The 12,297-nt window shown below is 51.4% G+C and overlaps 1 protein-coding gene across 7 annotated transcripts in view; it reads left to right on the top strand.

The window, feature by feature from the left end:
- Window positions 1–12,297, top strand: part of Arhgef2 (Rho/Rac guanine nucleotide exchange factor 2) — a 52,636-nt gene that overhangs the window by 36,527 nt on the left and 3,812 nt on the right. For all 7 annotated transcript variants that reach the window (XM_052180114.1, XM_052180113.1, XM_052180112.1 and 4 more), the window contains 16 exons: window positions 242–371; window positions 588–697; window positions 830–976; window positions 1,366–1,616; window positions 1,929–2,054; window positions 2,536–2,653; window positions 2,800–3,048; window positions 5,895–5,971; window positions 6,803–6,972; window positions 8,215–8,282; window positions 10,524–10,724; window positions 10,992–11,105; window positions 11,201–11,268; window positions 11,394–11,429; window positions 11,603–11,653; window positions 11,839–12,282. In XM_052180114.1, coding sequence (XP_052036074.1) covers window positions 242–371; window positions 588–697; window positions 830–976; window positions 1,366–1,616; window positions 1,929–2,054; window positions 2,536–2,653; window positions 2,800–3,048; window positions 5,895–5,971; window positions 6,803–6,972; window positions 8,215–8,282; window positions 10,524–10,724; window positions 10,992–11,105; window positions 11,201–11,268; window positions 11,394–11,429; window positions 11,603–11,653; window positions 11,839–12,282 — 2,360 coding nt within the window. The remainder of the gene's footprint in view (window positions 1–241; window positions 372–587; window positions 698–829; window positions 977–1,365; window positions 1,617–1,928; window positions 2,055–2,535; window positions 2,654–2,799; window positions 3,049–5,894; window positions 5,972–6,802; window positions 6,973–8,214; window positions 8,283–10,523; window positions 10,725–10,991; window positions 11,106–11,200; window positions 11,269–11,393; window positions 11,430–11,602; window positions 11,654–11,838; window positions 12,283–12,297) is intronic.

The raw sequence follows: 12,297 nt of genomic DNA, 5'->3' as shown, positions 1-12,297 counted from the left end.
GGCCTTCAGTTTGCTTATAGGCTTGTCTGGGGCGGCAGGTCATGTAAGAACAGGCTCTTAATTCACGGTGGAGGCTTGTACAGTGGGCAATGGCATTGTCTTGATGGCTTTTGCCAATTTTCTTTGACTCTTAAGGAGCTGAGGACAGGCTGGACGGTTCACCATGGCTCCTCTCGAGGAGCCTGGGAGAGCAAAGGGCCAAGGAATTAAGCTTTCTCCTGCTTGGCCTCCTTCCTTACAGCGACCACCAGAGAGCGGCCGACGTCTGCCATCTACCCTTCTGATAGCTTCCGGCAGTCCCTCCTGGGTTCTCGGCGTGGCCTGTCCTCCTTGTCTTTGGCCAAAAGTGTTTCCACTACCAACATTGCTGGGTGAGCTTCTGTTTGGGGAGGAGGGGCCTGGCAGGAGAGAGCACAAAGCCCACAGAGCCCCATTTCTTTCCCCTGAGTTCAGAGCTGGAGACAGATATGAGAAAGATAAGTTCAAGCTCAGAGTAGCTATCCCTAGGAGCCTGACCTTGGGTCCCACCCTGGGAAGGGACCTCCCGCCCGAGTTGGGGTGATGCAGCTGGCCTCCGCTTCCTTCAGACATTTCAATGATGAGTCTCCTCTGGGGCTGCGTCAGATCCTCTCCCAGTCCACAGACTCCCTCAACATGCGGAACCGAACCCTGTCGGTGGAGTCCCTCATTGATGAAGGTGAGCAGACCTGGCCTTGGGCAGAAGCGTGCTGGCCAGACTATGGTGGGAGAAGTCTGCGATGGGGAGGGAGAGGCTGCAGGGACAGGAGAGCCGGGCGCTGAGGCGCCGCCTGCACTGATGCACACACAGGTGTAGAAGTGTTCTACAATGAGCTGATGAGCGACTTTGAGATGGACGAGAAGGACTTCGAGGCGGATTCCTGGAGCCTTGCTGTGGACAGCAGCTTCCTGCAGCAGCATAAGAAGGAGGTGATGAAGAAGCAAGACGTCATCTATGGTACGCCAAGGACACTTTGGTCCCCTGCCCTTTCTTTTGTCTTTTTTTTCCTCTCCTCTCCTCTCCTTTCCTCTCCTCTCCTCTCCTCTTCTCTCTCTCTCTCTGTCTCTCTCTCTTTGTCTCTCTTTCTGTCTCTCTCTCTGTCTCTCTTTCTGTCTCTCTCTCTCTCTCTGTCTCTCTGTCTCTCTCTCTCTCTGCCTCTTTCTTTTTAACCAGGCTCTGCTTACCTAAGTCTTCCCCCTGCCACCTACCTGTTGGGACACCCCCATCCTATCCTTGGCCTCCATGTCCCCAGCTGGCACCAGCTTGTCCCTGTGCACCTACTTCTTGGGCCCCATGAGTTGCGCCTGAGGTAGAGTACAATGGGGACGTGTCCCTCTGTGTCGCAGAGCTGATCCAGACGGAGCTGCACCATGTGAGGACCTTGAAGATCATGACCCGCCTCTTTCGCACTGGGATGCTGGAAGAGTTGCAGCTGGAGCCAGATGTGGTCCAGGGCCTATTCCCCTGTGTGGACGAGCTTAGCGACATTCACACACGTTTCCTTAGTCAACTATTGGAACGGCGGCGGCAGGCCCTGTGTCCAGGCAGCACGCGGAACTTTGTCATCCATCGTTTGGGTGACCTGCTCATCAGCCAGGTAGGAAAAGACACACGTGTGCCTGCTGTGGGGGGTGCCCATGAGGTGCGGGGTCAGAAGGCAATCCCGGGAGTCTGTTCTTTCCCATCCTGTGAGTCCCAGGCACGCTAGCAGGCGCTTTTACTTGCTGAGCCATCTTGCTAGCCAAAGAGTAAACAGTTCTTACCTCCAACCAAACTCTGGTGGCCGGAAGGGAGGCAAAGTGGGACACCTGGAGAGGAGGAGGCCGTGTGACAGAAGGCCAGAGGTGCGCTGAGGCTGAGGTGCGGCTCTGTAGGAAGTGCTGACCCAGTCTTGCTCTCCTGACTTCAGTTCTCAGGTTCCAACGCTGAGCAGATGCGCAAGACCTACTCGGAGTTCTGCAGCCGCCACACCAAGGCCTTAAAGCTCTATAAAGAGCTGTACGCTCGAGACAAACGCTTCCAGCAGTTCATCCGGGTGAGCACGCCTCTCCAGGCCCAAGCCTTCTCATGGCCCCAACCCCAACTCTCCCATCCCCAGGGTAGCATATGGAAGCTGTCTGCTCACAGAGGGCAGCCCCTCCACACTCTTATGGACTGTGCGCCTAGATCTCTTGTTTGTTGAGACACAGCCTCTCTGTGCCGCCCTGGCTGTCATGGAACTCACTGTGTGGCTGGCCTCAACTCAAAACCTGCCTTCCTGTACTGCTATTAAAGGCATATGACACTACACCCAGCTCGCTCTTAGATCAACAGCCACCCCTCACTGGGCGAGAGGATGTTGGTCTAGTTTTCATGCCACCATGGGTTGGCTCGTCACCACAGACCTGTTACATTCTCTTACTCATTTCTCAGAAGCTGTCTGCCTAGGCCAACATGTGGCGGATGCCAGGGTGGGCCAGCCTCAGAGCCTGGGCTCCAGTCTCTCTGTCCCCTCAATCTTTCATCTTCCCTTACAGAAAATGACCCGCTCAGCTGTCTTGAAGCGGCATGGAGTTCAGGAGTGCATTCTCCTGGTGACTCAGCGGATCACCAAATACCCAGTGCTCATCAACCGCATCCTGCAGAATTCCCACGGTGAGGAAGAACATGGGGGCAGGGCCTGCCTGGGGACATCCAGGGGACAGTAGCAGGGCTGGTGGGGAGCCATGAGCAGTCTCAGGTACAATTGGGTTGGGCTGGCACTGGCTGAACTCCCTCTCATGCTGGACGTCTGGTACTAGGGATAGAAGAAGAGTACCAGGACTTGGCCACAGCCCTCGGGCTGGTGAAGGAGTTGTTGTCCAACGTGGACCAGGATGTGCACGAGCTGGAGAAAGAGGCGCGCCTGCAGGAGATCTACAACCGGATGGACCCTCGGGCTCAGACCCCTATACCTGGCAAGGGCCCTTTTGGCCGAGATGAACTTTTGCGGAGAAAACTTATTCACGATGGCTGCCTGCTCTGGAAGACAGCCACAGGCCGCTTTAAAGGTCGGTGGTCCTCCTGGCATATGTCATAGGCAGATAGTCTGTGTGAGTTGCAGCCACCCTTAGGGACTATTTTTTATAACCTCTTACCTTGCAAGGGCAAAACCCATGGCTGCAGAGATGCAAACTCCAGCCAGAATTCCAATAGAAATGCATCTGGGAGACCCAGAGTGAGAATTGAACACTGGGAGAGACTGAGAGTCTGGAGAGGAGCGATCGGGCTACAGGGCTGTGCTGGGGTGGGGGTGGGGTGTTGGTGCCCTATCCCAGGCTCACCTTGTAGAATCATCTACAGTTAAAGTCCTTGCCTCTAAATCAGGACAAGAAAATAGCACCTCGGTTTTAGAGATGAAGGAGGGGGGGGGGTACCTGAAGTCAGAGCTCATAGGGAATCACATCTATGCTGTGAGATTCCTACCCTAGGGCCTGAGTCCTGTCAGTCCTTACTAGACTCTCTCCTCCATCCCTCTCTCTCCTTCCCATCCCTCCCACACAGCAGCTAAGAATATGAAGCACTGAGGGTAAAAATAGCAGGCTGGAGAGCTCTGTTTCTGAGCGATTAGCAAAAGCCCTCCCCTTCTGTGTCCACGGTTTAGTAAAAATCCCCACAGGCAAAGGGTGACTGTATGTTCTCGCTGTGGCATTCAGGTCTTAAAGAATTGGTCTTTGGTTCCTCCCTTCCTCTGAGTGCAGGAGCATGACAGTCTGAGGGCCCGGAGGGTGGAGCAAGAGAAAGAAACTGAAGCAGGGCCGGCTGGGGTGAGAGGAGAGGAGATTAGTCAGAGGTCAGAAGTCAGGGTGGGGGTGGCCTTCAGCCTGCTCTCCTGGTAGGAAACTTACTTTGCCCCCCTCTTTCGCAAAAAGACAGGAATATGTCAGTATATTAGAATACCTAAAAAGGTTCATGCATTAGTCAGACACCAGACACAGAACTTAAAGGCAAAAGACATAACCTGTCTAGTTCTGGAAATCCTATGACTTAGAAAAATCTTGGATCAAGCAAGTCCTGCTTGTACTTGCTTGTAGTTCAGCTATCTAAGAGCCGAGGCAGGAGGATCGCTTGAACCTATATAAAGTGTAAGTGTTTATGTAACAGCAGCTGGTTTTCAGAGCCTCTAGAACAGGCATCACTATTCTGGCAGTGGCTGAAGACCCTAGCTTAGGAAGTATGAGTTGGGCCGGGCGGTGGTGGCGCATGCCTGTAATCCCAGCACTCTGGGAGGCAGAGGCAGGCGGATTCCTGAGTTCCAGGCCAGCCTGGTCTACAGAGTGAGTTCCAGGACAGGCAGGGCTACACAAAGAAACCCGGTCTCGAAAAAACCAAATCCAAAAAAAAAAAAAAGGAAGTATGAGTTGGGCTGGAGGGAGGCTCAGTGGTTAGGAGCTCTTGCTGCTTTTGCAGAGGATCTGGGTTCAGTTCTCGGCGCCCACATAGCGGCTTTTTTTTAAATTTTTATTTATTTATTTATTTATTTTTTTTGATTTGGTTTTTTTCGAGATAGGGTTTCTCTGTGTAGCCCTGGCTGTCCTGGAACTCGCTCCATAGACCAGGCTGGCCTCGAACTCAGAAATCCACCTACCTCTGCCTCCCAGAGTGCTGGAATTACAGGTGTGCGCCACCACCGCCTGGCCCCCACATGGCAGCTTAAAATTTACAACTGTGTAGCTGCAGTTCTAGGGGATCTATGCCCTCTCGAGCATCTGTGGAGATTACATGCAGTGACACACATGCAGTCAAAAACCCTTATACATACAAAATAAACTCCAAAGAATCAGAATTGGGTGATTTAGACTTTTTTGGTTTTGTTTTTTTAAAGAATTATTTATTTTAGGTATATGAGAACACTGTAGCTATCTTCAGACGCACCGGAAGAGAGCATCAGATCCCTTTAAAGATGGTTGTGAGCCACCATGTTCTTGCTGGGAATTGAACTCAGGATCTCTGGAAGAGCAGTCAGTACTCTCAACCACTGAGCCATCTCTCCAGCCCTAGATTTTTTTGTTATTGTAGGTTTTATTTATTAATTGGGTTTTTTCTTTTTCTTTCTTACTTATTCTTTCTTTCTTTTTTTTTAAAGATCTATTTATAATTATATGTAAGCACACTGTAGCTGTCTTCAGATACTCCAGAAGAAGGCATCAGATCCCATTACAGATAGTTGTGAGCCACCATGTGGTTGTGGGATTTGAACTCAGGACATCTAGAAGAGCAGTCGGTGCTCTTAACCACTGAGCCATCTCTCCAGCCCCTCTACTTATTCTTTTTAGATAATATCTTGCTATAGAGACCTTGGCAGGCCTAGAACTTTATTTTTAAACCAGGCTGAAAAACTTAGAAATCTGCCTGCCTTTACCTCAGGAGTGCCGGGACCACCACACCTGACTAAAACTGGATGATTTAAAAAAAAAAAAATCTGAACCAGTTAAGGCAAGAGTTCCTTTGAGCTCCCTGCTGGCCCTGGAGGCTGTTTGTCTGGTACCATAGGCAACTCTCTCTTCCCCTCTGTTTCCATGTTGTATGAATGAAGAGGTTGAGCCAGGCAGTGGTGGCTACATTTGGGAGGCAGAGGCAGGTGGATCTCTGAGTTTGAGGACTGCCTGATCTACAAAGTGAGTTCCAGTACAGCCAGGGCTACCTTGTCTTGAACCTTGTCTTGAAACATTGAAAATATAAAGGTGAGGTTGGAGGTCAGAGGTCAGAAAAGATGAGGGAAGGAATGGGGGTGGGGGACCAGGTCAGGGAGACAGGGAGACACAGCCTGAGAGGTGCGCCTGGTCCTCAGAGAGGGGGCAGACAGTTGCTTTGAGCCTTTAACGCTGACCATTTTCCCACTCTGTGTCTTGGCCAGATGTCCTGTTACTGCTGATGACAGATGTGCTGGTATTTCTCCAGGAAAAGGACCAGAAATACATTTTCACGTCTCTGGTGAGCCTTCCTTCTATTCTCTTATCTTTTGCTTCTCTCACCAAGCTCAAGAAAGTCTTACTGAGTCTAATACCTATTATAGCTGTTAATTCTATATCACAAAGGTAAGATAGCTGCCAGGTGACACTGCTGTCCACAGGCGCGTTTACCCTGTCGGGAGAGCTATCATTAGCATCATTTTGTAGATGATGAAGGCAATAGTGGTTGGAGGTACATGCCTGGAATGGCAGCCCTTGGGAGTTAGCGACAGGAGAAGCACGAGTTCGGGGTCACCCTGAACCACAGGGTGAGTTCAAGTCGAGCCTAGACTATAGGAGACCCCACATCTAAAAAGTAAGTAAATTTACCATTGGAATAGTGGCATACCCCTTTAATCCCAGCACTTGGGAGTCAAGGTAGGCAGAGCTCTGAGTTCGAGCCAGCTGGGTCTACATAGCAAGTTCCAAGCCAGTCAGGAACCACATAGCGAGTAGTGAGACCTTGTCTTAAAACCAGCGACAACAGCAGGCACAAGCTTTAGAGTTCCAGCGTGGAGACAGCAGAGGTGAGGGGTCCAACTCTGAGGCTCTTTTGGGCTACATGGTGAGTGAGTTCAACTCCAGTTTAGGTTACATAGTGAGACCTAGGAGAGGAGACAGAGAGACAGAGAGAGAAGCAAAGAGAGAGAGTGTATCGAGGGACTCATGCACATCTAGATCGTCCTGGCTGGTACTGATGCTTGGGCTCTTGTGTGTATAGCATCATCTTCAATCCCATTGGTATTCTAGGACTGAAAACCCTGATGTTAAGGGTTTAGGATTCCTCAGCTTAAGTCTTCTTTTTCCCTGACAGGACAAGCCCTCAGTAGTTTCCTTGCAGAATCTCATCGTAAGAGACATTGCGAACCAGGCGAAAGGGATGTTTCTGATTAGTTCTGGCCCGCCTGAAATGTATGAGGTGCACGCAGCATCCCGAGATGACCGCACTACCTGGATCCGTGTCATCCAGCAGAGTGTGCGCCTGTGAGTGTGTACCCGTGTGTGTGTGCCTGTGAGTGTGTACCTGCGTGTACGTGTGGCTTCCTGTCCTAGGCAGAATACTTCCTGGGAACTGAACTCATGAGAGTTTGGGGCAGAAGTTGGGGATAAACAAGATGAGTCAAGATAGAAAGTCACATGAAGCCGGGCGGTGGTGGTGCACACCTTTAATCCTAGCTCTCTGGGAGGCAGAGGCAGGCAGATTTCTGAGTTCGAGGCCAGCCTGGTCTACAGAGGGAATTCCAGGACAGCCAGGGCTACACAGAGAAACCCTGTCTCACAAAACAAAAACAAAAAACAAAAGAACGTTCACATGAAAAGTTCTAATTTATATCTATATAACCCGGCTACCCCTCCAAGATGGTGGTGGCAGACCTGTCAGCCAGTGACACAGTGCCAGCTGTGCGTGCATCACTGGCGTTAGGAAGAAAGCTCTTATTTGGGCTATGTTACATTTTACCTCTTTTCCTATTTTACCTATTTTCTAAAAATGAAAGTGCGGGGTGATTAAAGCACTAATGTTAGTGAGCTGAATACATTTTTCTCTAAAATGTTGAAAACAACTTGGTGTGGCATGAACGCCTACAGCCCAATACCTGGGAAGTGGATGCAGAAGGATTCAGAGTTAGCGGACAACTTTGATGCACGAGGGGTTCAGGACCAGCTTGGGCTGAGGGCCTGTCTTAAAACCTACAACAAGCCTGGCAGTGGTGGCCCACGCCTTTAATTCCAGCAGTTGGGAGGCAGAGGCAGGTGGATCTCTTGAGATTGAAGGCAGCCAGGTCTATAGGGAGAGTTTCAGGATAGTCAGGGCTACAGTAGAAACCCTGTCTCAAAATACCAAACCAAATCAAACCAAACCAAACCAAACCAAACCAGAAGCCTCCAACACAGTCAGTCAGTGCTGTAGCTCAGTTGTCAAGAGTGCCTGCCTAGCCTTCTGGATGCCTGGACCCCTCCCCCAGCACCACCTAAGTCAGAACAGCAACCCACAGAGGATCAGAAGTCGAAAACAGTAACAAAAAAGTTGGCAAAATGGCTCTCCCCACAGAGTGATTAGATCTAGAGATCAGAGCTAGAGATGGACGCAGGCTTTTCATACCCTTGATAAGGCTGAGTAGTAAGAGAGAGATGAGGATTAGAGAAAAGAGCGAGGAAAGCCACTAAAGGTGTGAGAGGAGGAGGGAAGCTGACCGCTGGTGTCTTTTCCACACACCCAACCTGTAGGTGCCCGTCCAGGGAGGACTTCCCTCTGATCGAGACAGAGGATAAGGCGTACCTGCGGAGGATCAAAAGTGAGTTCCCTCCAGGGAGTGGGCTGATTTACACCACATCCACACCGAATACCGCGCTGCTCCCACAAAGAGGAGAGGGGCTGAGGAGATGGCTCACAGGTTAAAAGCACTGGTTTCTCCTTCAGAGGGCTCAGGTTTGATTCTTAGCACCAGCTTGGTGACTGACAATTGTCTGTGACTCCAGTTCAGTGGATCTTGAATGCCCTTGGCCACCTTGGTCACCAGGCACGTGCATGATGCACAGACCTACGTGCAGGCAAAACTCATAGGCATAGAATAAAATAATCTTAGGGGAAAATGAAAGCTTCACGGAGATCTATCCCAAAATAAACTGTTAAATGAAAAAAGCCAGGCTTAAGACAATGTGATGTGTATGCGACAGTTTTGTAAGATTAGGGCAAATAGGTGTGTGTGTGTGTGTGTGTGTGTGTGTGTAAAATAGAGTAGCTCATATCTCTATGTCCCACGGGCATCTCCTGCCCTCTTGTGGCCCCTAAGGGCACTGCCTGTGTTCATGGTACACAGACATATGTGTGGGCAAAACACCCATGTGATTAAAAATAAAGGTTAACGCCCACGATTTTAATCCCAGCACTTTGGGAGGCAGAGGCCGAATGATCTCTGTGAGTTCAAGGCTAACATGGTCTGCAAATGTAGTTTCAGGATAGCCAGGGCCATTACACATAGAGAAACCCTCGCTTGAGAAAACAAACAAAAACTTTAAAAAAAAAAAAGGTTAAGTAATTTTAAATAAATTATTTTGCCAGGCGGTGGTGGCGCATACCTTTAATCCCAGCACTTGGGAGGCAGAGGCAGGTGGGATTTCTGAGTTTGAGGCCAGCCTGGTCTACAAAGTGAGTTCCAGGACAGCCAGGGCTACACAGAGAAACCCTGTCTTGAAAAAAACAAAACAAAAAAAAAATTATTATTTTTTAAATCAGAACAGGCTCAGGTGGTGCACACTTGTAGTCCCAGCATCTGGGATCTGTAGTGGTAAGATCAGGCATTCAAGGCTGTCTTAGTTCCTTTTATATTGCTGTGATAAGACACTGAGCCCAAAGCCACTCAAAGAAGGAAGGACTTTTGGGCTTACAGTTCCAGAGGACTAGGTTCACAATGGTGGGAACAGCAGGTGGCAGATGTAACCTCTGAAACAGCTGAGAAAGTGTGAGTCCTTTGAGACCCCCAAGGCCTGCCCCCAGGGACATTCTTCCTCCAGCAAGGCTCCACCTCCTAATCCTCCCCAAACTGCCACCCACTAGGTACTTACCATTCAAATGCCTGTGCCTTACAGAAAACACCTTGTTCAAAATACCACACAGGATATCCTCAACTATATAAGGAATTTGAGGCCAGCCTCTGCTACACAAGACTTTGTCTCAAAAACAAATAACAAAAAACCAGACCAGAGTCCAAAGGCCAGATAGCTGCGTCTAAGTGCAAGCGACTTGCTCACTCAAGCGAGCCGCTCTGGAAGCGCTCTGATGGAAGGAACGTGGAGAGGAGGAGGTGGCCAACCTTTAGTCATCCAATTTTTTTTTTTTTAATATTTACTTACTTTTATTTTATCTGCATTGGTGTTTTGCCTGCATGTGTGTTTAAAGGTGCCAGATCCCCTGGAATTGGAGCTCTATGGGCACTTGTGAGCTGCCATGTGGCTGCTGGGGACTGAACCCAGGTTCTCTGGATGAGTAGTCAGTGCTCTTAAGCTCTGAGCCAAAACTCTACCCCTAGTCATGGATTTTTACAAACAAAAGTAATGGTGATTTACACCACACATACAAGATTTTTTTGTTTTGGGGAATGCTTCAAGTCTAAAATTAAGTTCTGCCCCTCTGCTGCCGCCCGGGCTGCCGTCTGCTAATTCCTGGCTACCCCTCTGCTGACCCTGGGCTACCCCTCTGCTGACCCCGGGCTACCCCTCTGCTGACCCCGGGCTACCCCTCTGCTGATCCTGGGCTGCCCCTCTGCTGACCCCAGGCTGCCCCTCTGCTGATCCCGGGCTACCCCTCTGCTGACCCCGGGCTACCCCTCTGCTGACCCCGGGCTACCCCTCTGCTGATCCTGGGCTGCCGCTCTGCTGACCCCGGGCTGCCCCTCTGCTGACCCCGGGCTGCCCCTCTGCTGACCCCAGGCTGCCCCTCTGCTGACCCCAGGCTGCCCCTCTGCTGACCCCAGGCTGCTCTCCACAGGCTCTTTGGGTCCTTGGGTCCTTCCATACTCACCTCTTCCTATCCACAGCGAAACTGCAGCAGAAAAACCAGGCGCTGGTGGAACTGCTCCAGAAGAATGTGGAGCTTTTTGCCGAGATGGTCCACTTCCAGGCGTTAAAAGCTGGTTTTGTGGGAATGCCCCCGCCAACCCTGCCCAGGGGCCTTCTCCGACTTGAGTCCTTTGAGTCCCTTCGAGGCGAGCGTCTGCTAAAAGAAGCCTTCCGTGAAGGTGAGGGCCACTGAAGAGTCTAGGTTGTTCACTCAACACCACAACCCATAAAGGGTTTGGGTTTGTCCTGGTCTAAGTCCTGGGAAGGAAAGGGAAAGAGGTCTGAGCTTGCCGTTGGATACAGGCTGCGCTGCCTATTGAGCATCCTTGATGTCCCTTGGATGCCACATGGCTGACTGAAACCCCACTACCCAAATGTGAACCCCCTGAATACTTGGATGGCCTGTGTTGGGCGGGTCCCACTGGGTTTTGTCTCTTTCCCTTCAGTGGATACCCTGAAAGACCTGCTGTTGGGCCCTGGTGTGGACCTGTCTTTGGCATCCCGAGAACCAGCCTTACCCTTAGAACCTGACAGTGGTGGCTGTCCTGGGGTCACTGCCAGTGAGTAGGGGCAAGGAAAGCAAGATGGGAGTGGCTCAATAAGGGAGGGGGGGCTCCGAAGAAGTATATTCTGCTCCTTCTCTTTTCTGCAACAGATGGCGAGGCCAGAACCTTCAATGGCTCCATTGAGCTCTGTAGAGCAGACTCAGATTCCAGTCAGAAGGTGGGTTCTTGGAGAGCCAGGGAGTGGCCAGAGAAAGGGCACAGCTGGCCTGTGGCTCTTCAGTAGATAGCTGCTGAGGAAGGCCCCGGTCTGTGCCTGCTGACTCCCCATTCTTGTTTCTGTAGGATCGGAATGGAAATCAGTTGAAGTCGCCACAGGAGGTGAGATGGGAATTCTGTGGTAGAGATAGAGGGGAGCTGCTCTGTGTCTGAGAAATTGTAGTCCAGTCTGGGTGAAACTTTTAAGTCTGTCTCTAGACATTATTTCCACACCCTCTTGATAACTTCCGGTACTTACCCCATCCTGAAGCTTGCATCCTCTCCTCTGTCCTCAGGAGTCGTACCAGCCATTGGTCAATCTTTATGGACTTCTACAAGGCCTGCAGGTCAGTGAACCAGTGCTGGAGTCGGGAAGAAGGGGAGGAGCCACCCAGGGGTGTGCGTGTAGATGGCTGCCCTCCTAACGGGCTTAAATGCTCCCCCGCGCCAAACTCTCTGGGACCCCGGGATTGAGAGAAAGGTGGAGAGAAATGGCTTCTAAAGCACCTTTTGGCCTCATCCCATCCCCCAGGCTGTTGTGGTCCAGCAGGAAAGATTGATGGAAGCCCTGTTCCCTGAGGGCCCTGAACGGTGGGGAAAGCTCTCCCGAGCCAACTCTCGGGATGGTGAAGCTGGCCGGGCTGCGGTGGCTTCTGTAGCTCCTGAGAAGCAGGCCACAGAGCTGGCGTTACTGCAGAGGCAACACACCCTGTTGCAGGAAGAGCTGCGGCGCTGCCAGCGGCTCGGGGAAGAGCGGGCAACCGAAGCTGGCAGCCTGGAGGCCAGGCTCCGAGAGAGCGAGCAAGCCCGGGCCCTGCTGGAGCGGGAGGCTGAAGAGATTCGCCGGCAGCTGGCAGCCTTGGGCCAAAACGAGCCACTCCCGGCAGAAGCGCCCTGGGCTCGCAGGCCGCTGGACCCTCGGCGCCGCAGCCTTCCAGCGGGCGACGCTCTGTACTTGAGCTTCAATCCCCCCCAGGTAAGGCCTGGAGTA

Source organism: Apodemus sylvaticus, chromosome 4, assembly GCF_947179515.1.
Source record: "Apodemus sylvaticus chromosome 4, mApoSyl1.1, whole genome shotgun sequence".
Lineage (NCBI taxonomy): Eukaryota > Metazoa > Chordata > Mammalia > Rodentia > Muridae > Apodemus > Apodemus sylvaticus.
The sequence above is the reverse complement of the archived record's forward strand: the minus strand, read 5'-3'. Positions and strand labels throughout refer to the sequence as shown.